Genomic DNA, 27,887 nt, shown 5'->3' on the forward strand with positions numbered 1-27,887 from the left:
TATACTCTGTTTCTTGTATAAAAAAAAACATTCTTTTTGGTTGTGGATATGATCACTTACAGGACCATTCACATGCTCAACAATTGCGTGGTACTCGCATGCTTCTGTCACTGCCTACACCAATAATTGGTGAAAGAATATCAGTATCGTACATATGGGTATTAATCTATTAACCATATATATTAGGTATTACTGACCACATTCACAAGGATAGGATGCTTTAGTATAATTAATTTATTTAGCTTTATACTACATCTAGATCATACTCTCACTATTTTCGTTTAGAAAAAGAGCACATACGCTAAATGTTGCTATTTTGTTTAAAATTGTGCTAGCAATAGTTATACATATACATACGGTGTTGACTATTCATATAACAGAATTTAAATTGTAACACTCAGTTAACAGTACCTCACAACCGTCCAACTATATTCATAACATAATTTTGCGTACATACACGAGTGAAAGTGGAAGTCATAACCACAGTTCACAGAGAATCATCTCTCATATATTAATTTAATAGTAGTATTTTTCATCAGTTCGATTATCACTCACCATCATATAGTTATCAAAATATAATCCCCAGTTGACACGCCACATGCTAAATACCATTCTCTCTCTCTCTCTCTCTCTCTCTCTCTCTCTCTCTCTCTCCTTTAAGTTTCTATATTGATAATGATTTCATTACTATAATTATTATATTTTGTGTGCGCTGCATATGCATGGCCATCATGTACCTTATAAGCCAATAATTGGTACAACATGTGGTCAATCACCAAATGAAGTATAGTACATACATATATCATGCATGCGGCTGTGCCCGGTGCAAAAACTTATCGGTGCCATCAGCATACCTCTACTTATAAATAAGAAGAGAGACAGAGTCACAGAGAAACACAATAGAAGACCTATTGCGAGCATTTTTAATTTCTTTCTCTACTAAAACTACTAGCCAGTATGGTGCTAACTAAGGTAGCTGCTGAAAACTCGCCAATAAGGGTGCCTTTGCTTCAACTGGTGGTGAGAGAGTATGATGAAGAACGTGATAAGACCGCGGTGGAGGAGATGGAAAGGAAGTGTGAACTTGAGCAGTGTGGAAACCCTTCTTTAGTAACTGATCTCATGGGTGATCCTACATGTCGCATTCGCCGTTTCCCGACACACGTTATGCTGGTAATTAACCTCTTCGTCATCAACACTTCATTTCGAAAACAGATAATATATATACATGAAGTAATGCTAGGTAGACTAAATTTTTAAATCAAATTTGTAAACTAAATAATGTGGTAATAGATGATTGGGTAGTTCCATAACATATTGGTTAGCTAGGTATGTAAATTACTGGCTAGTAAAACCCTAGTTTAATTGTTTAATGTTACACAACTTTTATTGACACTCCAAAATTTCATTGTGCACTCGTCACAAGTATATTTTCTTTCTAAATATAAAAAATCTGAAATGCTTGCACAATTAGAATTTTGAAGTGTTAGTAACAATTCCCTAATTTTATTTCATCTTTTAATTACTTGTATGCAAAGAAATGGAAAAAAAAATTAGAGCATGATAGACAATATATATAAATACAATTTAATATTTGTTCATTTTTGGTTTTTCGTTAAAATTAATAAAGTGCAGTTGTGAACAGATTGCAGAGTACGGAGAACAAAATATAGTAGGTGTGATAAGGGGTTGTGTAAAAGAGGCAACATCAGGCAATTCAGTTTTTGTAAGGCTTGCTTATATTTTGGGACTTAGGGTCTCTCCCACGCACAGGTTCTCTCTCTCTCTCTCTCTCTCTCTGTGTACCTAACTTCAATATGTTCATTCCATTAATCCATTAACTACATGAACATGCAGATCATTTACCCCAAAATTGTATTAGAAAGATAAGAGTGACCAAAACTTTGGCATCGATCGGCATGTTAATATTTGCATGAATTTTTGCTAGCTATGAAAGCAAGAAATTAAAACAGTAGTTTTCACTATTTTCTTCTCTTCTCTTCTCTCTCTCTCTCTCTCTCTCTCTCTCTCTCTCTCTCTTGTGAATATATACGTGGATGATTCTAATCTCATTCCCACCTCACAAAAAGGAAAAAAAAAAGGGAAGAAGGTGAGAGTGATTTAAAGGGAGATTAGATTCTACCAAAAAGAGAAATGCAATGTTCCTCGTATCATGGAAAGGAGCAAAAGCATGCAACTAGTTAGCTAGTTAGCCTGTCCTCGACACATGTATCAACCAGCGACCTTACAAAAAAAATTTAAAGAAAGCAAATGACATCTTAGATGGAATGTAGTCCCGCCCCCTATTCCCTTATTTCCACCATGCATATTGTCTTTCGTAGCTATTATATTACGAGAAATTTTTCAAATTGTCCAATATTCAACTAGACGTTTCATGTGTCATAAAATAAGTGTATCATCGTAAAAAAATTATCTTCTCCAGTTGTATTATGACATGTGGTGTACCCCTAAAATACCAATACTTGAAGAAACTCTCCTCTATTACCTTATCCACACGGTGAATGTGCTCTACTATCCACCCCACCTTTTGATCAATATTTTGTGATTCCTCTTTCTCTTTCTTTTTTTCTTCACTACCTATAGACAAAGCCTCTCTTGGATGTAAAGCGAGCCTGCTGAAAAAATAAATTGATATCTTAGCATATAAGAGTGCTAAGAAACTGCCGATTAATTAGCAATACTTATAAATTATCTTCATAGTAGGTATATCCCATTCCATATCCGTTGTTCATTGAGCGGGATAGGATTGTGATATTGACTGTTTCGTGGCCAAAGTACATATTACACAAAGAACGTTAAGAGTTCATTACTTTTGCCCTTTTTTGGATCCACAATTAAGTGTCATACGGGAAAAAATGTGGTCCCGAAACAGTTAATACGAGAGTACTATCTATTACGCGAGTGGAATCCCTTAAGGAGTGTAAAAGGTTTCTTATTGTTCTGATGTATTTAATTTCCATGCAGGAGGCTAGGCATTGGTTCAAAACTAGTCACACATTTGGAAGAATGGTGCAAGCAAAACGGAGCAAACTATGCATACATGGCCACAGACTGTACAAACGAGGCCTCTATCAATCTATTCACAATAAAATGTGCATACCAAAAGTTTCGCACACCCACAATATTGGTCCAACCAGTCCATGCACACAAGAAGCCAATATCCTCGACCAAAATTGCAATCGTTCAACTTCCAGCGAAGCTAGCCGAGTCAATCTATTGCCAACTCTTTGCCCAATCAGAATTTTTCCCCAAAGATATCCACAACATTTTATCTAGTCACCTCAATTTGGGTAGTTTCATGGCCCTACCGAAAAAGTCCCTCCTCAAGTTTGATCCACAAAAGGACACTACTCTGCCTACAAACTTTGCCATCCTCAGTGTTTGGAACACGAAAGAAGTGTTCAAGTTGCAAGTGAAGGGAGTGTCGAGCCTAACGTATGCATGTTGTGTGGGGGCTAGGGTTTTAGATGCATGGCTTCCATGGCTGCGATTGCCTTCGTTTCCCAACGTTTTTAAGCAGTTTGGGGTCCACTTCATGTACGGACTACACATGGAGGGTAAGAACGGAAAGTGGCTCATGAAGGCTTTGTGCAACTTTGTGCATAACATGGCTAGAGAAGACGATGGTTGTGCTGCTGTGGTGACTGAGGTGAGCCAGAGGGACCCAGTTAGAGAGGCAATCCCACATTGGAGAAAGTTGTCGTGGGAAGAAGATATGTGGTGCGTTAAGAAGCTTGCTGATCAAGCAAAGCAAGGAGAGAAGACGACGTCATCTGATGACGGCCAGTTTGATTGGATTAACACTCGATCTTCTTCATCGGTGGTTTTTGTTGACCCTCGTGACTTCTAGCATGCATATATATGTACTCATATCATATTGAGAAGGAAAAAAACTGTTCATAGTTATACTTGTATCTTCTACTTCTATAGCACATAAATGTCTCAAATTGCAAACTACTAATAGGGGAATCAGTCGAATACGGAATAATTGCTATAAGAGCAAGTCCACCCGTTTTGTCATGGCAAGGGGCAGAGGTAGGATAGGGTAGTTACCATTCACTTTTAATAGTAAATGACTTAAAACAAGCCTATTCTACCCATGCATGCAAGAATTGTCATGGCAGTTAGAGTTCACATTTTAGTTTATAACAATATAGAGGTGTACAGATGGTCGAGACAACGCAAACCGGTACCGTTTAAAGTATCCTAGCACAAAATTGAAAAATGCTACGATGAATGATCTGCAATCATGAAATTTGTAGCAACCAATGATGTACGTACGTACTCTTCTGTAATCTTTAATAGTGACTGCATCCAAGTCAATCTCAGTTGTACATTGAACACCTGCAATGAACATTATTCAAAAGTAGTGTTCAATGAGAAGGAAATAAGGAAAGACAAACTGGATTCAGTGATAATCAAAATATAGAACTTTGCAATTAGGGAGACTTTGGATGCGTAGCCACCAATATTTCCTAATTGAAACCTTATTGATTTTTAGTTTTTTTATCAAAGTCCTCTGATTTTGTACACCTCAACATATTAATATTAATATATTTTCATATAAGCAGTTATGTTTAACACTTTACAAAATTTAAAATCCCACATTTAGTGGGATATAAATTACAAGAAACATCCTTTAATTAATAAGTTTTTTTTTACCTTAACAAAATGCCAACTTAAAAAATGAAAAATATTTCAAAATATTTTGATTGGACAATATAAAATTTTCAAGATATCAAACGAATGTACCCATACACACACACACACACACGCACGCACACGTAGGCTTCAAACAAACGTACCCTTTCATATAACAAATAGGTATATTCAAGAATGGATACATTTAAAACTAAAAAATTATATGGATTTGTACATTTAAAACTAAAAAATTAAAATATTTCTATATAAAATTAATGAATACAAACTTATTTTAAATTTTATTTTGTATAAATTGAAAATAAATTAGGAGATTAATGAAAGTGTGAATATTAAAATCCTAAATTAATTAATAATTTTTATTTAAAAATTTATGTAACTGGCATGTAAATAAATTGTTAAATTTTATACTAAAAAATGATGTAAAAAATATATATAAATTCATTATTAAATTAATGTCAAAAACTTCAATCAAAATTTAAAAACTAATAAAATGACAGAGGACCAAATACAAATTTCTTTTTCTTGCAATAATTATCTCCAATATGGGAAACTTGGAAAGAAAAAAAATAGGTGCATGTTACTATTCATAAAAAATCAAGGAAAGCAGGAACATTCTACAAGTCACATCACTATAAGATACTCAGAAATGAATAATTTGAAATACCAAAAGCCAACTTGCTTACACATATGCTACTGCAAATGTGGTCCCAGAATCTTTGAGGAACTAAAGCTGGCTACTTTGACACTTGTGAGGGCAGGGCATTGGCATTGGAGCCTTAAGCACCCATGTAACCACCTTCCGAGCATTAATTTCCGAACATAATTCGCTACTATAGGAGTTAGAATTTTCTAGTCAAAACTCTTCGAGTCTGCCATTATCGTCTAGCGATTCAAGACATTTCTCTTTTAAGGAAGCATCAGGGAATTTGACTTCAGGGTAGGGTAGTATGAAAGGAGGTTGATTGTGGTTTATTAAGAAGTCTGGAGTTGATTCTTTCTAGGTTGATTCACAAAGTTTTGTGCTTATTATCAAAATCAAACATATTATAAAGGTTTTTTTTAGTTAAAATGGTCCCTGGTATTTATATAAATTCTTACTTTGGTCACTGAGATTTAAAATCAATAGAAGTAGTCCCTAAGTTTGTTCACCATCAATCATTTTGATCATTCCATGAAAAATTATGTTAAATAAGGATCAAAATGACAAAAATACCCTCAATTTAATGAACAATGGACCAAATGATTTGACAAAATTTGAGGGTATTTTTGTCATTTTGGTCCTTATTTAACATAATTTTTCATGAAATGACCAAAATGATTGATGATGGACAAATTCAGGGACAACTTTTATTGAATTCAAAATTCAGGGATCAAAGTAATGAGTTATACAAATCTCAAAGACTATTTTGGCTAAAAAGCCTATTATAAATTGCTACAAAAGAAAAACAAAACTTAGGTTATGTAGTCAATCATCTGTAGTAAATAGATAGACATTTGAAATACTAGAACTAATTGACTAAACGAATCGTTTGTCTATTTGCTTCATATTGTCTAAAAAAAAATCTTAGTTTAAATTGATTCTTTACATAGTGATTTATAATATGACTTATTCTAATCATAATCTTGAGTAGCCAAATATTCTCACTTTCTCTGCTACTTTAGTTAAATTAAAAAAAAAATTAAAAAAAAAAAAAAAAACAACAACTTTTTTATATTTTATTTTATGATTCTTACATAATTTCATCAGAAGTCCCTTTAAAGGGTCGGAGACTTTTTCATCCCCTCTTTCCAAAGGGTACCAAAGATTGATTTATGCTATAATGGCACGCTAATGATCGGTGTTAAAAGGTTAAAGGTGCATCAATAAAATCTTAAGTCAGTGGACCTAATTTTAGAGGTATAGCTGGCAGTTCTACAAAATACAAAATATGGGAAAAGTATGTTCGCCATATCATTTTTCTAGGATCTTAGGAATCTTATGATCGTGATCGTTTATCGTAAATCGTGCAGTCAGTTTTCGTTAGGTACAATTTATATTTAATTTTAAATTTTAAATTTTGAAATAATTTATGACTGCACTACGTACGATAAATGATCATGATCACAGGATCCCTAGGAAAAGGATCAAAATATGGTCCTTAATTAGAATTAAAACTCTTAGTAAAAAACACACCGAAAAACTATTAGTTTTATACAAAAGTATTTCAAAGAGACTGTCATCTATTAAACTCGTTATACCTAATTGATTTTTAATTGCGTTCGAAGGGTTTTTCTTTAAAGTGTAATGCGTCAGTGACTTGGATATATATAAAAATAAATAAATTAAAAAAAAATTGAAAAAAAATAAAATAAATAACCCTAAAATTGTTGCCAAGAAGGAACCTCTTACTGCTTCTTTACATTAGTATTGTATTATCGTCCATATGCATTTTTTCCAAACAAGGCAATCTGGTTTAAGGTTACTCTAATGTCTCTAAACAATTCGTGGGATGAGTAGTCATTATCTACCCAAGAATTTCAAAATAGACGCTTTCCATTTGTTGAGAGGTATCCCACAATTTCATCCTAGTCAGGAGACAAATAAATTTATCATCGGTATTAGAGGAGAACAAAATACTCAGGGTGAGAAGTATCCACCGAATCCGACATAATCATAGAACCATTTAGTTATTGATGCAATAATCTATAGGCTCTCAATTGCGTGAATACGGACTTTATATTCATATACTTATGGGGCTACGTGCCTCCCATTCATGTTGGACGAGAAATAAATATCGAGGGATTGAGGTCCAATTTTTTGCTATAAAATGAGAGTTAAGAGGGACTGCATGTCCTGATCTCATATAATTAAATTCATCATCATAATATGATATAATGATCATATATTAATTAATGTGTAATTATGGAATAATGGTGTAACAATTCATGTGCAAGCCAGAGTTTCCAAGGAATAGCATGCATGACCATGTGAAATACTAGATCTTCCACACACATCATCTCTTTGTTGGCTCTTTAATCAATTCATCTTCTTTGTGGTAATAGAGTGGTGTAACAACATAAAATAAGCACTTCGTGATGCTTCACCCAAAGCAGAGGTGCTGCTTAAGTTTTTTTTAGCTTACAAAATATCGCATTCTCACAAGTTACCCAAATTTATCTACTGACTATTTTTATGAGTAAACTGTCGATTTTCCCCTAAACTTTCACTTAGCTTTCAGTTTCCCCCTTAAACTTTTCAATTGGAAAATTAAGGACTCAAACTATTTTTTTTTTTGCCTGATTCACCCCCTGTTAGTTTTTCATTCATTCCATCCAAAAATATAGTTCAAGTCCTTGATTTTCCCATTAAAAAGTTTAGGAGGAAAATCGAAAGCTAAGTGAAAGTTCAGCGAGAAAATCAGCAGTTTAACTTTTCTAAACCCTTCGTTCTTTTGATAATATAATGGCTTCACCTGCAAGCACACAGACGGACCAAAAACAAGTCGAATTGAACAATGCATCTCATATTATGTAAAACTGTGCCATAAGAATTCAAGCATAAACATTTACTATGTAATTTCTTCTATACCACAGCAAATGTTATTACTACGACAACTTTATACCTTTTCTACAGCTATGTAATGGAAATTTTTAATAGAAACAAACATAAATACTAACGGGTTACATCTGATTTCAGGTTTTCGATTTCCCAAGCAGCAGAGACGTATTGAGATATCACTACCTAGAAGGTCAAGTACAGATTAATTCATCAGTTGATGTTTATACTCGACGTTAAACTGTCCTTGGCTACATGCCTGTATTTAACAGTGACGTTACTTCATTGCCAATAACAAGTTACAAACTTACAATAAACTATGACTTCCCCTTCGTATCAAACTTGCAGATTGCAAGGCGTCTGGCAATGAGCACAGCAGAACTTGTTTGGTACTCACATTGTCGAAGCTTTAGCAAAACTTGAAAATCTGGAGAACTCATTTTCTAGGAGAGCCTGCGGATTCCCTTGTTCAACCTACACAGGAGCAGAGAACAAAGTAAAAATATGTGTCGAGACTTGAGTAGGCAATGAAGGTAAATAGAGCTTTAGCCAGCCCACTACTGCAACGGTAGATGACGCCTCAAGGAATATGATGAGATTGACATTCAATTAGCATTTTGTTAAAACTAATTTTAAAATTGGTGATGTGGTCTACATCTAGCAAGGAATAATCAAATGGTGAAAAGGGTATTAAGTCGTGTCCAGAAAGTTCACAACTGAATTGTGGATTCTATTCCTATATTAAATGAACTGGTGTTGCGCATTGAATTGTGGATTCTCGCCAACATTAAACGAAGGAACCGGTGTTGCGCATTGACTTGTGGGTTCATGTGACTGTTGTGTAAATTGGTTTAAGGATCACGAGTGTTCAGAGTATGACTAATCACTTGTCGAACAAGGCTCTGTGTAAGTAATGAAAATAGCAAGATGGAAGACACAATAAGGGATGCATTCACTGTAAACAACTTTATTTCATGACTGAAATAATAGACGTCAATTAGTAACCATTAAAATATGACTGTGGGCAAACACATACGCACATATACACAAAGATAAGAATGTGACATACCAGCATACCATGGTCAAGGACCAGGACCTTGTCCATATTCAAGACAGTGGAAATACGGTGAGCAATTGTGATAACTGTCATTCCTCTGCATTCACTGGATACGGTTTTTTGTAATATGGATGCTGTTTGAGTGTCAACATTAGCGGTGCATTCATCCAAACACAGGACCTGAAAATTTAACATTATTAGTCTTTATATGTGATGTACACTTGATTATTTCAAATCTAAGGTAAAAAAACGTCATTAATCAATTCAAATTGTAACTAATGAATCATGACCCTTTCTTTCACTTTGCATCAAGAAACTTATAGAAGTGGCTTTTACACTGTCACTACAATTTACCATATGTGTATTTCATTGTGCTGTTCCTGAAGTGTTTCGCACAGTCCACCAGCCAAATTAATAAAAAAGGGTCATCTTACAAGTCTTACCTTTGAAGACCTGAGAAGTGCACGTGCAAGGCAAAGAAGCTGCCGTTGCCCAACAGAAAACGACATCCTAGATTCCTTTAGGTGAATATCTAGCCCCCCTGCTGCTTCTACTTCCTCTTTAACATGGCATCTCTCCAAAGCCTTCCAAATGTTTATATCATCACACAGCCGGAATGGATCAAGGTTGTCCCTACAAATTTTGAACAAAGGGCGTGCAAACTGACTAATTGTAGAGAGTAATTGATGTGATTAAAAAGTTAACATCGCGTGACTATATCATAAAGCAAAATACACCACAGCCACAATGACGTATCAATTGAGTACCTCAATGATCCTTCAAATAAAAATGGAGTCTGAGGAACAACAGAGAAATGTGCACGAAGATCCCTGATAGGAGCATTAGCTATGTTTATGGCATCCACAAGAATGCATCCTGTACATATTGGTGTGAGGCGGAAAAGGGCATTCAATACACTAGATTTTCCAGCTCCTGTCCTTCCAATGATACCGACCTGATTAACAATCAAGAAGAAATTTAAATGAGCAATCCAGCCAAAAAAACCTTTAGCATGAGACTGAGCATATGACCAACCTCCATCCCTCCTTCAATAGTAAAACTAACATCACGAAGTGCAGCTGGCAAGGACGGCTTATATCTCAAGGTGACATTGTGGAATTCAACCTGTCCTTGATAAGGCCAACTGGGATGTAAGGATTGGAATCCATCCATTTCTTCTTGCGGAACGTCCATATACTGTGAAGTGTAAAATCAGGTATAAGTAATTTGTCAGAATCAATTTAAGGCATATATCCTTCTTTGTACCTCAAGAGCTCTTTCAACAGAAACCATTTCCTTCTCTGTTTCAGTGAAACTTGTCAAAAAGCTTCCAAGTAATGAGACAACTGGAGCTGCATAAGACAGAGCCAATCCTACCTATAAAAGAATGCACATTCTTTAACACTATTTACTTTGACAATACATGCAAATAGATAAAAGACTTCAACTTTAACTAAACTCTCAAAAATAAAAATTCAAGTGTAAAAGGTAGAAGTTATAGATAGATGAAGGTCTAGAGAGCTTACCAACCCTGGAGTACTGAAATTGATTGGTAAACTTCCACGAGATCCAATAACAGCCATGATAGCAATAAACGAGATGATAAATGCAGCTAACAACTGCAAGAAATGAAATTCCAGAATGTTAGAGCAGCTAACTTTTTCTGGTTTACCATAGTTCCCCAGAACTTGAACTGTTAGGAAGTCGGCTCTAAGGAATAAAAGTTAAATTGGAAGGTTTCAATTACAAGATTAAAACCTTATAATCACCATTGTAATACTACGATAAAACTTGTTGACATTGCCGCATTTTCCAAAAGATTAAGCTGTTAGGATGTGGGCCTAAACTGTACAACCTTTCTCCTAAACTGTAAACCTTTTGCATGAAACTCTCATTCTAACCAGACAATGTTAAGCCTTATGACCTGATAATATAATCTTACAGGTAAGAAAACTTCTGTTTCGAAAGTTCACTTCACAGCTTAAATTGTGTCCCATATACTTAGATTTTGTTGTTCTAATGATGAATAAAGCTCCAGACTGCAAATGTATAGTAATAACCAAAGTTACGTAAAATGGTGGTTTCAAATTACTGAGATGTACCTGAAGACGAAGGGAAAGCCACAAACTTGCTGTTAACTCTGTGTATGAAGTTTGTTGATACAATTTGACCTGGTCAGTGAATCTGCCGAAAAAGAGGTCCTGTCCATTACCGGAACTGATTGAGTGCAATTCTCTATGAATATTACTATAAGCACAAATTATCACCATGACCAACAAGAATAAAATAACAAAAAAGCAAAGTTGGTAGTTACAATAGTATGAATCAAAATGAAAGAACAAACAACAGAAAGGTTGATTCATTCAAGCTTCTAAGTTTCATCACTCTGATGGTAACCATAGTTTTAATGATACAAAAAAGTATTTTCTGTTCAGTTTAGTTGGGCTTCGTTTTTTGTTTGGTTGGAGCGATCATAATGGACTTCTTGTACATCTTTTGTTCTACCAAATAAAATTCTTAAATAAATGATACTAAGCTATGAATCCAAGAAGTAAGAACACAATAATACTAAAATTGCCTAATTCTTGTGCACCTTATTCCGTTCTTCTAACTATACCCATTATGAGCCGTCTCAACATTTTATTTTTCCTAGACAGTCCCACAATTTTTAGGTTTTACCATTGAGTAACTACTTACAAGAAGTGGAACGCTTTGTCTACTAACAACAACAACAAAGCCTTATCCCACTAAGTGAGGTCGGTTAAATTATGTTCAAAACTTATCATCATGTCTATTAAGTATGTTCAAAATTTATCATCATGATCCATGCTCTTCTTCAACCTACGACAGGATAAACAAAATTACTTGTTTTGTTTTTTAAAAGGACTGGATAATGACAGCTATACGCTACTGATATTTTTCACACATTATTAATGAGACCAGTGCAACTAGGAGAAAATGACGCTACTACAGATGATAAGTATTCCCAATATACACCCATTTCAAAGTGGGAATAGGACACTTAAACTAGCAGTAATTTCCAAACTTAGTTCACCGTTTGAGGGCCAAGGTACAACTTTTACCTGCAGAAAAAGGACGAAATATATATTTTTCAACATTTTGGAAATTTTGAACTGCATGCTAAATTTAAGGCACATACAACTTATTTAGCATACAAAATGTTCACCTAGTTTCAACAACCCTAATTTCAGCACCTAATATTCTTGCACTTTAAAATTAATCAGATTTATAGCGGTGTTAGTGCATCTTTGTTAAGGCATGTCCGTCTATGCTTGTTAAAGGAATGCATTTCCTTTCCTTTGAGAGATTATATATTCTACTGCATGATGTCATAAGATAAATACTGGTATTTTCTCTCGGCAGCCAATTTTTTTTTTTTACAAATATCTACCTCAGACTTGAATGCCCGTATAGTTGATGATCCATCAAGTGTCTCTGAGAAGGATGTATAGATGGGAGATCGAGAAACACTGTCTAGCCTTCGCAATTCCCGTGAAGTTGATCTGTAGAAGCACTGTATAATATTTCACCAATGAGATTATTCTTTTTCTTTAATAAAATAAAAAATTCCAACCAATGTTAATACCATATGAAATGTAATATGCCATATTCTTAGATCAAATCACATTCTATTTGGATGGAAATATTTTATTTAATTAAAAAAATGAAAATATTGTACTTCATTTGGTTGACATGAAGGGAGAAAAAGAAAAATTTCTTACAAAAGTTAATTTCCATACCCTTAAAAAGGGGGAAACAATTGTTCCACAATCCTTGGTAAATTAATGTAAAATTAACTTTATGTCACTATCCTACAGATGCCCCGTCACAAAGAACATTACACTTCACATGAATTCAATTTCCCCCACCTAAATAATTTTGTAGGCAATGATGTTTCATACATTAATTAAATGTTCCTGAGGTTCTAAGTGGATTGAAAAGTTTACACCTGAATCCTGGCTCAGATGATTAAATGAATTAAAGGGTATGAAGAATACCTGAAGTTGGTTGTAGATGTACCAGAATGGGAATAACAAAAGCAAGAAGAAGACCTAAAGACATACATAAACCTTTAAAACAACATTTCAATGATGAGGATGGCCAAAGTATGGAATTCCAGAAGAATGTCTCACAAAAGTAGCTTTGGATACCTGAACATATGACAAAACTATTGCAATGCCCAGCAGGCCAACAAAATTGGCTAGGAGAATGTTAAGAATGAAGGGAAGAGAATCATCAATTGTATATAGATCTGAAGAAAACCTACAGCAAAAAAAAAAAAAAAGTGTCATATAATAGATTATATTTGATGAAACTATAAAAATATAGGGAAGAATTCTTATAAAACCTGTTTAGCATTCTTCCACCTGGTGTCTGATCGAAAAATTGCACAGGGGCATTGATAATCCTTTTCAGCAGTGTATCGTGCACCTTAACAGCAGCTCGTAAGCCACCAAATGCGAATGAGAAGGCCCTCACTAGTGTGAGAATTGAATTTACAATGCAAAAGATGCAAAGCATAACCTGCACTAGTGCAACAAAAACAATAAACATCTTAATAAGAAATTATATACATTTTCTTTTGCCATTGTTTGCAAAAATGTTCATACTAATAATAATAAAAGTTGACCATACAACATTGCGCTGTCTATAAGCTAATTTCATAATTTCAGGGAAAAAAAGATTAAAAGAGTTATATGCTTTATGGATTTCAGTACAGTATAAATCATATAACGACCTATCTATCTATATTAACATGAAAAAACTTGATATCTTGACGATCCAATTCTAAATACAGAATTGGGAGCTGCCATACGGTAAACCTTTGGCAAAAACCTTCTATTGTTGTTTTCCTGGAAGCTTCTATCATTTGAATAAGAGAACCAGAATCCAGCCAATCCTTTCGATTTGCCAAGTTAGATAAAAAATGGAAAATCATGCCATAGTATGGAAAACTGGGGAAGTTGTTTACCAGATAAAAGGATGTGGAATATTCTTTCTGACCTCTTCCTGTTGCATCAACCCAATTTGAGAGCCACAGATCATTCCCATTACGAGAAGCTTGCATTAAGACTGCTGAGAGGCATATTAAAACTGAAATCAACCAACCAGAAAATGTGGCATATTTCCTGCAATAATGATTAATATTAGTTAATGTAGATTGATATTGGAAGCCCCAACTATATCCACATCCACTACAAGATTTTTGTAATCTCTTACATGAAGTGAAATACTATATCTACAAATATAATAACTAAGAAATCATTAGAAAAATCAAGAGAATAAATAATGATTTTCAATTAAATGTAGTGTGAAATTGTAAACTTTTTTTTTACTCACTTGTAGATGGTAAGTTCTACTCTGCCCTCTTTTCGCGCCTCAACTTCAATAATCTCTTGTGTTCCATCTGAAGCAGGCACAGTTTCTTTTTCTAGGATGAGAGTTTGTTGGCTTTCCATAAGAGTATCTACGACACTGGACTCTTGTCTTTCATTTTGTAAACAAGTATCAAATTCATTCAGTGGAGAGAATGCTGAACACAAAGAAACTGGCAAATCAGCTGAGCTTCCAACCCATTTCACATGTCCCTTATCCATGACAACTATTCTATCAGCAGAAGATATTGCCTGTGCAGTAATTGAAAATAAATTGAATCATTATCCAAGGAACTCCTCAGCGAAATTATATTAATGGTTTTCTATGCCCTGAAGTTACTTTGTAGTGTCTTAAAAAGCAGACGAATAATGTGACAAAAACAAGTTCACCTACTGAAACAAAATAAATCTTCATAATAACTAGAAGTGTAAGACAAGCAATCATGTATCAAAAGTCATCAACTTACTAATGCAGGCAAGAAGAGAACAAACAAATCATATCAAAATCAAAGTCAATGCAAGGAAATTCATATACATAAAAAAAATTATAAAAACTAGTGTCTTGATGATCTGCTCAGCTCAGTATAACTAAAAAGCTCTGGAGAAACAGAGATAACCTGAACATTATGGGTACAAAGTACACGAGTCTGCTGGTTCATAAGTGGACCCAAAATGGCTTTATATAAAATACAGCGAGCAACTTGTGCATCAACTGCACTAAGGACGTCATCAAGAATAAACATATCAGAGCCATTATAAATAGCCCTGCAATCACACCAAGTTACAAATTTAATCAGACTCAAGGAAACAGAAAATAGAAGAATAGTGTTGGTGAGAGAGAGAGAGAGAGAGATGTAACCTTGCCAAAGCAATTCTAGCTCTCTGTCCACCTGACAAATTGATTCCTTTTTCTCCAATGTAAGCCATGTCACCTCCAACCATTAATGAAATATCGAGGTTTAGCGCACTTGCCTCTAAAGTGTCAGAGTATCTACAAACAAACAAAAAAATTCACAATAAGAAAAAAAATATATTGTACATGTAGAAGGGCCCTTTTTCTTTGAGAGAGGCCAAAAACATTAATTCTGTAAAGAGATCCCAAAATAAATAAATAAATCTATTCAAATGATATTTTATTTCTCAAAAAGAAGAAGCTAATTGAGACATCATACACAACAAAACTCAAAATTTTGGAATTACTAGCCTTTGAGAAGCTTGTAGATTTCAAAATGTATCGCAGACTTATTTGACATCATGACTTACGTCATAAGCCTAATATGCTACAAAAGAAACCCAATTTTTGTTGGCACCCTAGGCCCCAAAATATACAGGGTCAACCCTTTTCTTAATTCAATAATGATTTAGAAATGGGCCCCTTGAATTGGGAGTGGCTCAGGCAGGCCTGACATGCATCTATGATCTCTTTGTAACTGGCCTCATAGTTTCATACACAGGAGCAGGATATTAGTTGTGTTTCCAATAGAATTTGCATATTCAAGACATGAAATAAATTTTAAATGAAAAATTAGATTTGAACAGTGTAACATAGAGGAAGGGGCAGGGGAAGGAAGATATTAATATTATACAATTTTAGCTTTGGAAAATGAACCACACCTTCTGGGGTCGTAATGCTTTCCAAACAGTATGTTATCACGTATTGTTCCAGATAGAATCCAGGGGACCTACCATTCCAAAAAGCAAGCTTGAGATAATTATATTTTACAAGAGTGTAAGTACAGCAACCACTCTATAACTAATAAACAAACCTGTGGTACATATGCTATAGAACCACAGGAATACACTGATCCATGGACAAGTTGCATCTCCCCCAAAATTGAACTCAACAAAGATGATTTACCAGAACCGACCTGAGAATTCAATGAACAGACTGAATGGTAAAGCAGCAGATGTCAAATTAATTCTTCACAAAAAATATTCATATCCAATAGTCTAGTAGTAAATCAAAATTCATATATCTAGGTACAAAAGTAACAGTAGGGTAAAAATATGACAACTGACAGATACAGGATAACAATACTTCACTCTCCAAAACACTAACTTTTATTTCAGACCCTATTTGACATGATTTATCAGGATTTCATTTATATTGATTTATCAGGACATCTTTTATATAGCTATGAGGTTTGAGGTTTTACACGGCCTTTGTAGATATCTACTGTTACCAGAAGTATAAGTAACTGTTTGAAGTTTCTCGTTTATATAACATCAAATCAATGAAAGCGCACCAACTTCCAGAGGAATATACTGGCTAAATTATTTCCCATTCATAAACATTAAACAATTTAACAAATAAGCTGAGAATCTTCCGGTGTACAATAAATATTACAGACAAACCGTACTGGATATGAAGTGATAATGAGCAAATTTAAATCTTTTCCCACATATCTGACCTCTCCAATTACTGCAACAAAGGAACCCTTCGGAATAGCAAGAGTCACATGATTCAAAACCAAATTCAATTGCTCTTCATCGCTGCTTGACCATGAACAGCAGGAATCATGGAACACAACAGCCTTATCTTCATGAGTAAACTCAGATTGGTCATTTGAAATATATGATGAAGCAGAACCAGCTGTCTTTTCTAGTTTGGATTTGTGCTCAGAGCAAGACAGAAATCTGGTCAACCGCTTGAGAGATATGATGGCCTGGGATAGAGTAAGAGAATGTATGCATTTCAACCAATAATTACAAAAGTAAAAGAAATGCTTTACACCAAGACCCACGGAACAAGGCAAACTTACATCAATTAATCCATTAATGACCCATGGAAATGAATTTAGAGGGGATATCAAATTATTAAACAATGCAAGACAGGTGAAGACCTGCATTTGAGATTCATAGAGAGGTCAACTTTCTTGAAAATTACACCAATGCTATTAGGAAGTGCCTATGCAAACTAAAATCACAGGAAACAGTTAGTACCGTTGCAGCATCAAGTTGATGTCCCATCAATGTGAAAAGCCCAAATGTGAACAGAGAAAAAAGAGTTGGTGTTGTAGCCCAAAAAAATACACACCAGGCATCCAAGTACTTCCGTGTCTAGAAAATGTGAATAAATGAAGCATTATTCTATCCTGTTAACTGTTAACTCAAGCACTGGAAGATAAGATATCTGTATCAATTGCTTGTTCTTGGGTATGCTAATAACAGAAGTAGAGCCTTACAGTTAAGTGCATAACTTCTAATGATCTCGTCTCCATCAACCAGCTAGAAAACAGAAGCTCCCACCCATACATCTTCAAAGTGCGGATATATGTCAAAAGTTCTCCTGTCCTCCTTATCCTGCATAGACCATGTTACTGAATGAAAATATTGATTATTGAGAAAACATGACATCAGTACATCTTGTTTTGTTGATTCTGTACTTACTAATACTATAAAATAAATAAATAAATAACTATTCCTGAAAGAAAAAATTAAATCTTTAGTGCGGATAATTATCACCAGTATATATAGACATGAAATAAAAAATAAATAAATAACTGCCAGACAAAAGCAATTTAAATGAGCAGAGTAATAATTTTGATTAGAGAGCTATGCCACCTCATGATGGAAAATAACTTTTGGATCTAAATAAACTTTAATCGAGACTATAATCGTTTTTGGAATCTTCTAAATTCCCAGAGTAGAATACCCTCTACAGGAATACGTTTTAAGCAATTACATGGTTTTTGCTCGGTTATTTTTGGTTGTGTTTCCAATATTATATAAAGCCCGAATGTGGAAGCTGAACATTTTATCATTTAAATCTTAGCTGTCCACATAGGTATACTTATCCTCCCGTATCATTTCAATCTTAGCTGTCCAAATTATTATCTTAAGGAATGTGACTGATTAGTATCATAAGAAATGTACAATGCCCAGATCATGGAAAATCTGTACCAAAGAGAGGAATTCTTAGCCAGAATAGAAATATCAGTTGACGCTTTGTAAACTGAAACCTGGTTTAAAATTCAAACTCTTAATTCCTTTGCACTAAATGGAGCTATTTCAAACAGATACAGAACTCTCTCAAATTTCACGAATTCCCAGATGGAAAAGTTGGTGAATAAGTTGTTCAACTTAATGCACTGATGTTTAGAGGGTTAAGGCACCATCATGCATTATTTAGTGAATGTAACTTAATTCAGAACCGAACAAGATTAAATGCAATGCTCTTATTGAGTTCTGTTAGCTGATATGCATTGTTCTTGAGATGCTTATAGTTCAAGTATATACAGTTCCGCATCATTTTTGTGTCTCACGACACAATCAGTTCCAGCGCTACACATGACAGGAAGCATTAGTATTCCTTTTCCTTTTGTCAGGATTGAAATACATTGTTGTCGACTTAAGCTTTCAAGATCAACTGTAATACTAATATGCTTTCTATGGATGCAATCACTATGTTCAGACCAAGTGTAAATAGTAAGGTAAAAAAGTACATATACCTCTCATCCTTCTGCTGCATCATTTTCATTGTAGCACTTGCAATCAATGTAGATATCCATTTATTCACTACAAGAAAAGATATAGAGTTTCAATCAGCACAATATATATGTGTGTGTGTGTGTATATATATTCCCATGTTCTCAACTTCACACACACAATCTCACAAGTCACAGTACACCCACCCTCCATTTATGGGTAAGGATGATTAATTAAACCACAGTATCAAAGACATAACAAGCCTAAGCTAAAATATCCTATTTGAATATGATTGCAAAGAATGCCCAAAGTAATCCATACAACCAACTCTTTACAAATTTATAGCTTTTTACACATTTCTAAGTAACTATTTGTATCACACTTTATTACTTTTTTTATGGAAAACTGAATTTGAATTTTCAGAAAACGTCATAAATGTTTGCATCACATCTTATAATAAATTTAATTAAATAAAATAAAAACCAGAACAAGTACGATCTGCTTTTCTTCAACTCCATGTAAAAAAATAGGATACTGAGAGGTACCTGGTATCAGTGCGATGGTAATTGCAACACCCGAAACAAATGCAAACTTGACTTGTGTATACAGAAGGAACAAAGCCACCCCAATTTGTAATGGCAAGCTGAAACATTCATGAGAATGGATAAGAAAACCATATGCTGAAGATCGCACAACCGATGCACTTAATGTGAGATGACAGTTAATGCACGAGGATAGAATGAGAGGTGAGAAACATATGGAGAGTTTTCTCTTATTGTCTTTAAATTTTTCTAGATACTATTATACCTTTATTATATTAGTTTCTTTTTCTTTTTATTTAATGTAAACAAGGGCATAAGTAGAAGTTTGTAAAATGTGGTTGATAAGGTGAGTTCTCTTAAATCACAGTATATCTTTACACTAAATTCAACATTAGAAACTACGGACAGCATGAAATAAACATGTTCTTTGATGCAAAGCAAAACCATTACCTCCACATATCATGGAAACTGTTACACAAGTTGACAGTACGATCAGAATCTACAGCCATGAATGTCTGGATTTCTCCCTCAGTAAATTGTGATCGTTCTGCTAGATTGATACTTAAGCACTGGCGAAAAAGAACAAACTTAAGACACAGCAACGGGAGTTTTTTACAGAAGATCAAATGCCTAATCAGTAAAAGCAGAGGAAAAAAGAAAAACCCACAGATGCATGCACATCAACTTTGCAAGATAACTATTTACTTCCAAGTTGCAATAATCCCAGAGTTCCAATAATACTAGTTGCAATAATCCTTCATCACCAAGACCAGAATAATATAACAAATAAATAAATGAAACCAAAAACCGTATTTTAAATTACTCAAAACTGCAACAGGAAGGTATATATGACATAACCATAGAAAAAGTTTGGAATTTTCAGAAATGTAACATTTCGTAGAAATCCCATACAAATCCTACATAACAATATCCTCAGGGTCATCCACAAAAAGATTATGTAATAGACAATACGTTATTTTAAATCGTATGTTACAATAAAATGGATATGGAAAAGATATACCTTCTGATAGATAATAGTAATGATACTAGATCGTAACTTTAACTTCAGTCTTGAAAGATGAAAAGTATATTGCGTATCCAAAACTGATCTGCAAAATTGGCAAATTTCTTCAAAAAGTTCTGTTAAATTAAGCATTGTTTTTTACGTTTACGGAAAATTAAGTACAGATTTGATATTATAATAAATAAAATCGGAAAGGACCAGAAATAAAAGGCTCCTTTGTTAGTGTTCAATCACAAATTTCAGAATATAAAACTTGGAGAGAAAAAAAAAAAAAAACAATTTAACAGGAAACAGCATGATGTTTATCGCTTTGATGGAACATAGCCCCAATGGACAAAATAGGCATTCAATAATAGTTGACAATGCGCAACCTAAGCTTTAAAGAAATACACCAACACTCTCTTGGACCCACAACAACAACAACAACAACAAAGCCTTTTCCCACTAAGTGGGTTCGGCTATGTGAATCCTAGAACGCCATTGCGCTCGGTTTTGTGTCATGTCCTCCGTTAGATCCAAGTACTCTAAGCCTTTTCTTAGGGTCTCTTCCAAAGTCTTCCTAGGTCTTCCTCTACCCCTTCGGCCCTGAACCTCTGTCCCGTAGTCACATCTTCGAACTAGAGCGTCAGTAGGCCTTCTTTGCATATGTCCAACCCACTCATTCCTAATCTTATCCTTTCTCGTGAGCCCACACTTAGTGTGGGCAATGGTTGTGAAATGCATTAACTGAGATAGACTTACTTGACAAACCTAAATAAAAGAATCGTAATGAATGTGTTTCTTTAGATTCAGAGGGCACGCAACAGATAGATATTTAAATGTAAAAAGTAACTGTAACAATGCTTAAAAATGAGAGACAAAAGAAGGGGGTGGAGATGGGGTAGAGAGGATGAGAGAAGACCATCTGATAAAAATAGGGGGACAACAAAACAATATTAATATTGTCAATAAAGTTCAACAATCAGAATAGTTACTTCAAAATAGATACGAGGCCCAAGCATATTGCAAGAACATAGCCATCAATATTCTTCGAACCTGGCAAAAGAAACAGAACAGTAACAAATTTCGTGAGTAGGCCATTAGTAATTTCACAATGAAGACATTAGTAAGTAACAATCAAGGAAACAATAAGGCCATCACATGCTAGCTTAAATGATAATTCCATGAACTAGGAAATACAATTGAATGTAAAAATCAAGAACTGCATTTGATAAGATGTGTGGTGACAGAAAGGTCATCAAATGAAAAATTAGATGGTGGCACTCTTAGAGGTCTCCTTTTGCCTTTTTTAACAAATTGAGGCCTTTTATTACTATGTTGGATAACAGATAAATTGTTACTACCGCTTTTGCTGATTTTGAGAACTAGTTGTTTTGCAGAAGATTATAATTAGTACGATTATAGAAACAGAAGTAAGCGCTCTACAGATGCTCTGGACCCTACTAGGGAGTAGCTCCTAGTCCTACACAATAGAACTGGCACTAAAGACAAACAAGGAATACTAATATCCATTGTAGCACCCCAACCTAAAATACTGTGATTTGGATAAGTGATAGGTTGATCTACCACATTTAAATAAGCAACTAGTTTTTTGTAGTACTGCAAAAATCCACTACACCTACAAAGTATTTTCCAGAAAGAAAAAAAATAAATAAACCAATGAAGTGATGGCATCAATGACAATGTTTTCCGTGACAAAAAGGAAACCATCAGTTTCTACTAAACCTTGTTGAAGGAAGCGAATCAGTTTATTGAGAAGGAGTGGTCCCGCAAAACCAACAGAGTCATTAAGTACCTGGAAAAGTTAAATTGTCATATTTTTGTCTCCCAATTTATAGTTAAGTTTTTAAATTATCTTTGCTATATGGACTAAATAACGAAATTTTTCTTAAGATCAGCCAAAACAAACAATAAATTAAAGTCATTGGCGAATTAGATAAAAAAAACTTCACAATAATAAGTTTTATATGAAGAAACTTCAAGGGCCCAATTAAAGGGAAAACAAAACCTCATATATCCACTCATCATTCTCTAATTAATTCTTTTAATTTGAAACTCCTTTGATGTTCTTCTCTCATTACAAGTGAGTAGGGTTTTTTGTTTATAAAGTCTAGTGTTTGAAGTGTTTTCCTCTCAGGCATAATAATATCAAGGGCTTATAAGTGAAAAGCCATAAAATCTTCGATAGGAAACCGTAATTTATTAATAATCAATTTAGCGACCAGAAAGCTACATGCAGAAGAACTCATCCTATCAAAAATTGATGTATCAACCGATACCCGAATTCAGACATTCCTGCAAACCATATTCCAAAGAGAATTGTCAAATTTATGAAGTTCCACTGACATACTTCTATCCCCTGGTAAAATCAAATTGGAGTTCTAATGTTCGTGAAAACTGAGTATAAAAGTACATACTACATAGAACTGGAGGAGTTAATACTTTAATAAATTCTCATTTCCAATAGAACTCAAAATTCCCACAAGACTCATGCTATGTGAACTTTGTGAAGCATTTAAGTCGTACACTGAGAAAATGATTATACTGTTCAAATGGCTCCCCAATATGGTTTTACAATGCAAGTCTTCTGTTTCACTTCCTTATTCATATCATAAGAACCAATTTCCAGAAACCCTGTAATTTAACTGCAGACATTATGTGGTTTCGGATGTAGACTTTTAATTTTCACCATCACTTAAACTGTTAAACAAAAGTATGAAGGAGAAATAAGTAAGAAAATGACTGTACAAATGACAAGGTGTGAAGGCACAGTTACAAAGAAAATAATTTCTAAGTAAAGCATTTTTTGTGAAATAGCTTATTACTATTGTTCTATCCCATTTGTTTTATTACACTGCATTCTCTCTATATAATGCTAAAGAAAAATTAAGATGAACTTAAAGAAGCGGCATATTCTTTAACAGAATTATTTCTAAAATTCATTTGTTTCTACATTTAATAATACTTTGAACTTTGAAGTACATAGTACGAAAACCATTAGCAGAACATAAGTACCTTCAACAAGCCCAAACGAATGTATGGCCATCCATATGCACAACATATTGCCCTAAACAGTGATGGATCAGGGGAACTGCTCTGTTGGGATTGCCAACAGCCAAACAATGTATCATGACAGGAACAGGGATTCATATCAGAAGGAAGGTGAAGCAAATCCTCAAAATCAATCTGCTTTGTGACCCCATGATTCATCACAGAAGTGATAGATCTAAATGTCAAAAGATCGAAATAGCCCTGAGTGTTTCCCTTTGACAATCAATACAAGATTGTAAGTATGAGCTAATGAACTTTATAGGAAAAGAAGACTAATAACAAACAGCATAAAAGAGGAGGTATCCCTTTCTCAACGGTTACAAATTAAACATTAAACAGCTATCAACTCATAGAAGTAAGCATTAATCAAGATTCAAGAATACATATACTTAAAGAATTAGTGCTTGGAGCATGTCAGCATCTACATTTGTACTTAACTGTAATGTAAAGTGGAACATGACAGCACCATAGGAAGCCAAAGGGTAAAATCAGATCCTTACATTTGCAGACTAAATCAAGAAAGTTATGGAATATAAGGGATAACATTAGGGCGTGGGGGTGGAAAACCTTTCTGAAATGCCTAACGATCACCATAAAGATGACTTATAAAATATACAAAAGAAAATCATACTATAACAGACATACAAATTCCCAATTCTCATGAATTTCCAAGATGATTTTTCAATAAGAAACACAGAACTTGTTAATAAAAATGGAAGAAATCCAGAAGTAGGATCACGAAAAACCCACGAGAGATAAAGACAATATTTCATGTTTAGAAAAATACGATGAAGCATATAAGAGTTTCCAGAAAGATGTAGTGTTACTATCTTTTTTTTGGTAACAGTAGTCTTACTAGTATCTCTTACACACCACTTGTTAGTTGTAGAGTAAATTTACCAAACAATAAAAGGATGGTACTATCACACAATTATATGTAATTGCACAGGAAAAGTAGCTGACAGCATGTAACTTACAGAATCATTAAGGCTGCCTTCCTCAACATCTGTGTCAGCTGAAAGTAGTGAATCTTCAACTGTACTGCAATATATGCAAGCAGGCAGGACAATTAAAGGGTATGGGTTTGGATAGGTCAAGGAAATTTGACAGGGATGGAAAGTTAAATCTAGGTGGACACATTATCAGTAAAAATCCTAGTGATTTGTGAAATAACATGCCCATTGCAATCTAGATTGAATTTAGAATATGGCATATTTGTAATTATAACTTTTCAGACATTATATGGGTTCTCTAGATGAGATTGCAGAGCGGCGGATGTGGAAGAGTTGTGAGGTACAGTATTTTTTGGATCATCTCTTTGAGCTTCTGTTTCTAATGTCTTAATGGGCACTAATGTGTCTGTCATCTTGTTAGACTCAAAGGCAGCTATCAGTTACTTTTTTTTTTCTTTCTTTCTTTCTAGTTTTGAGGAGATCTATTTCAGTTTTCTTTAGTTTGATATGTACTATAGACATGAAATTGTTGTCCATTACTTGAACGGTTTGATTTTATGCAATTATGGTTAATAAAAGTATTTTCTTTTTTAAAAACAATAAATTAGGGTAATCGAAATGTGTAGAGAGAGAGAGAGAGAGAGAGTTGGAGACACCTCAATGAAAGGAAACTTGCAAGTTTTACTTTCCAATACACACCAAGTCATACCCTGCGTTGCACTGATGAGTTACTTTTTACAAGGCCTAAACCCTATAATTTCAACTCCACTAGGTTGAACTATGGAGCATTGGGCTATATACCCATGGTCTTCTCCAAGGTTAGCATCATTTATGTAATTCAGCCAGTATACTATGAATTGCACACCACATTTTCCATGTGATTGTTATCAGAAAGAAAGGGATTTAAAACAAGGGTTAAGTAGCTGACACCTTCTCTTGTAAGATGCCCGCTTTATTCTGATAATGTTAATCGATATACCAAAGATCGTGTCCAATGTAACAGTAACACATAATAAGACCTGTCAGAAAAGAAAAAAAAACTTGTAAATTATTAATTCCATTTCCTAAAGAATACTAATCCGACACCATTTCTAGAACCCAAGTATAAAATCAACCCCATATAGAAGAACAATCATAATCCCTATTCAATTTCTATGGAAATTTATGAGAACTAGTCTGATAGCATAATTAGAATAAAAATATCAAGTTGATTAACCAACATTTCTTATCAACTTAATCTTAAGTGGTAAAACCTTGGTGAGTTGGGTAGATGATATATTCAAATTACCAATTGAAAAAAATACTGGAAAATTTTCAAGACCAATTCCTTTATATAATCTCTTCTTTAAGGAATTAACTAGCTTTTTATAACCTACCATGGACTGTAATTATAGTAACAGAAAAACCACATTGGTCAACACAAAATGGTAATAATAAACTCCTAGAAAACAAATGTACCTTGAATGGAGGATATGCTGTGAGCAAATGAAGTATTCCCAGAAGAAGTTTTATAATCCACCAGAAACACAAGATCCGGTTGCAGAAAATTTGACAACCGTTGAAATACTTTGAGAACAGTATGATAAGTGTCTGCGTATTTTTTAACAATCAATAACTTAGTGAAAAGATGACAAATGATAACGCATTTTTACATGTTACTACAATAAAAAGAATTCAACAAGAAACCAAATAAATAAATAAATCCTTACCCATGATGCAAATTGAGAACATCTGAAAAACCATTCATGATGTGCGACAAAGATGCCAAGCGCTTTCTTCAACAGTAATGCACCGTCTAAAAATGATATGCATACTCCAATGGCAGGAAGAAAGAGCAAGAAAAGCTTTTCCATGAAGTTCATCTGAGTAAAGTTTGTAAAGCCATCAGTATATGTGGGGAGGCTACCCAAAAGCAACATAAAAGCATTGATAACACCATAACACCAATAAACATTAGGTTCAGAACTGACTATGAAAAAAATGCAATAAGTGCACTTTTAATTATCCTTGTTGAGCGTAGCTTTGTGCGTGTGTGTCTGAATGTTATAGAATTCAAGGAAAACCTCCACTTAATAACCTTAAAATCAGGCAGTGCCATGCTATAAATTGGAGACTCTTATGGTAATTGCCTTACCTTAATTTCTTTCCTTTCTCTACATTTTCTTGTGAACAGAAAAAGAATTGAAACTTTAAGGCAGTGTTCTATAGCAATGCACGTAACACCATCATTCCTTTTTATTCTCAATAACCAAGAACAGCATATGTAACATAAAACCCACCCTCCAACTTCTTCTGCCAGTCCGTTGTGTTATTCCGAGCCCAACTATCATACAAACAGTCACTGCATTTGCACCAAAACCTAAAACAGTAGAGACTGTAAAGGACAAACAGTTAATAGTTGAATTAACAATTTATTTCTCTTCATATGGAAAAGAAATTCACACTACACACAAAAACCCAAAAGGATATGTGTTTCCGAAACACTTGGAAACTCCATTGACATCCCATACCTGCAGAACATGGCAGCAATTTACAATCAAAATTCAGTTAATTCACCCCTGTAAGAACTGAATTGAACTTCTCCACAAAAATTTCTAGGATTTCGAAAACCCAATCCGCCATTAGTTCTTGGCGCCAAACAGAGAAGACAGAATGAACAGGTAATTAGAAACATCAGCAGCAACAGAAACAGAGACCATTATTGTGTTCATTTATATTCCACAGTATTTTCTTACCTTCCAAACAGAGGACTGCGAAACGGAAAGAAGAGAAAAAAATATATATGCAACTTTACTAAATTCCAAGGTGATAGGGAAAACAAATACGAAAGAAAGAAAAGAAAAAAGAGGAAAATGAAGAGAGAGCGCGTACGTATGGAGAATTAGGGCAAATCAGGTTCATGAAATCCTCCATTTTCTGGATTGCAAAGTTTCGTTTGCAGGGAAAAGGAGTGAGCGAGCGGTTTCTTCAAGGCGAAAAGCTGCAGAGTATCACATACAAGCTCACCGCTTTTTTATTTGACTTAATTTGAGCTCATAACACTCTTCATAAAAATTTCACTTCTTGTAGGCGTGGGGCCGATGGCCATGAGAGATAAAAAGAGAATCTGGTGTGTTTTTAGGTGGTCATTTCTCACTCAAAAAAACAACCGAGCTTTATTCTAGTAAGTACGCTCGGTTGTATGAACTTAAAGCATTATTGAGCTCGGTTTTTGTGAT

The 27,887-nt window shown here is 34.3% G+C and overlaps 2 protein-coding genes across 4 annotated transcripts; one reads left to right on the forward strand and one right to left on the reverse strand.

The window, feature by feature from the left end:
• The first annotated feature begins 913 nt into the window (after window positions 1-913).
• LOC103443985 (probable N-acetyltransferase HLS1) lies at window positions 914-3,927 on the forward strand. The gene is made up of 3 exons (XM_008382888.4): window positions 914-1,173; window positions 1,646-1,773; window positions 2,986-3,927. Exons 1-3 carry the CDS (start codon window positions 958-960, stop codon window positions 3,869-3,871), a joined length of 1,230 nt encoding a protein of 409 aa, XP_008381110.1. The 5' UTR covers window positions 914-957; the 3' UTR covers window positions 3,872-3,927.
• A 4,286-nt stretch (window positions 3,928-8,213) lies between these two features.
• Window positions 8,214-27,757, reverse strand: LOC103443986 (ABC transporter C family member 13). 3 transcript variants are annotated; one of them, XM_008382889.4, is made up of 36 exons: window positions 27,541-27,757; window positions 27,139-27,179; window positions 26,949-27,036; window positions 26,379-26,531; window positions 26,128-26,259; window positions 25,600-25,688; window positions 24,694-24,757; window positions 23,681-23,929; window positions 22,391-22,460; window positions 21,640-21,700; window positions 20,663-20,750; window positions 20,092-20,210; window positions 19,645-19,742; window positions 19,123-19,189; window positions 17,857-17,974; window positions 17,615-17,731; window positions 17,434-17,514; window positions 17,083-17,337; window positions 16,438-16,539; window positions 16,286-16,353; window positions 15,531-15,662; window positions 15,289-15,436; window positions 14,637-14,923; window positions 14,269-14,425; window positions 13,645-13,820; window positions 13,448-13,559; window positions 13,295-13,348; window positions 12,688-12,810; window positions 11,378-11,476; window positions 10,802-10,894; window positions 10,542-10,652; window positions 10,311-10,472; window positions 10,043-10,230; window positions 9,719-9,908; window positions 9,288-9,455; window positions 8,214-8,692 (listed from the first exon to the last, which is right to left on the reverse strand). In XM_008382889.4, exons 1-36 carry the CDS (start codon window positions 27,580-27,582, stop codon window positions 8,612-8,614), a joined length of 4,383 nt encoding a protein of 1,460 aa, XP_008381111.1. In that variant the 5' UTR covers window positions 27,583-27,757; the 3' UTR covers window positions 8,214-8,611. The 3 variants fall into 3 exon arrangements, with proteins under 3 accessions (XP_008381111.1, XP_028964265.1, XP_070660846.1); XM_029108432.2 differs by lacking the exon at window positions 13,295-13,348; XM_070804745.1 differs by lacking the exons at window positions 17,434-17,514; window positions 17,615-17,731.
• Between the last annotated feature and the right edge of the window lie 130 nt (window positions 27,758-27,887).

This window comes from Malus domestica, chromosome 09 (assembly GCF_042453785.1).
Source record: "Malus domestica chromosome 09, GDT2T_hap1".
In the NCBI taxonomy this organism is placed as follows: domain Eukaryota; kingdom Viridiplantae; phylum Streptophyta; class Magnoliopsida; order Rosales; family Rosaceae; genus Malus; species Malus domestica.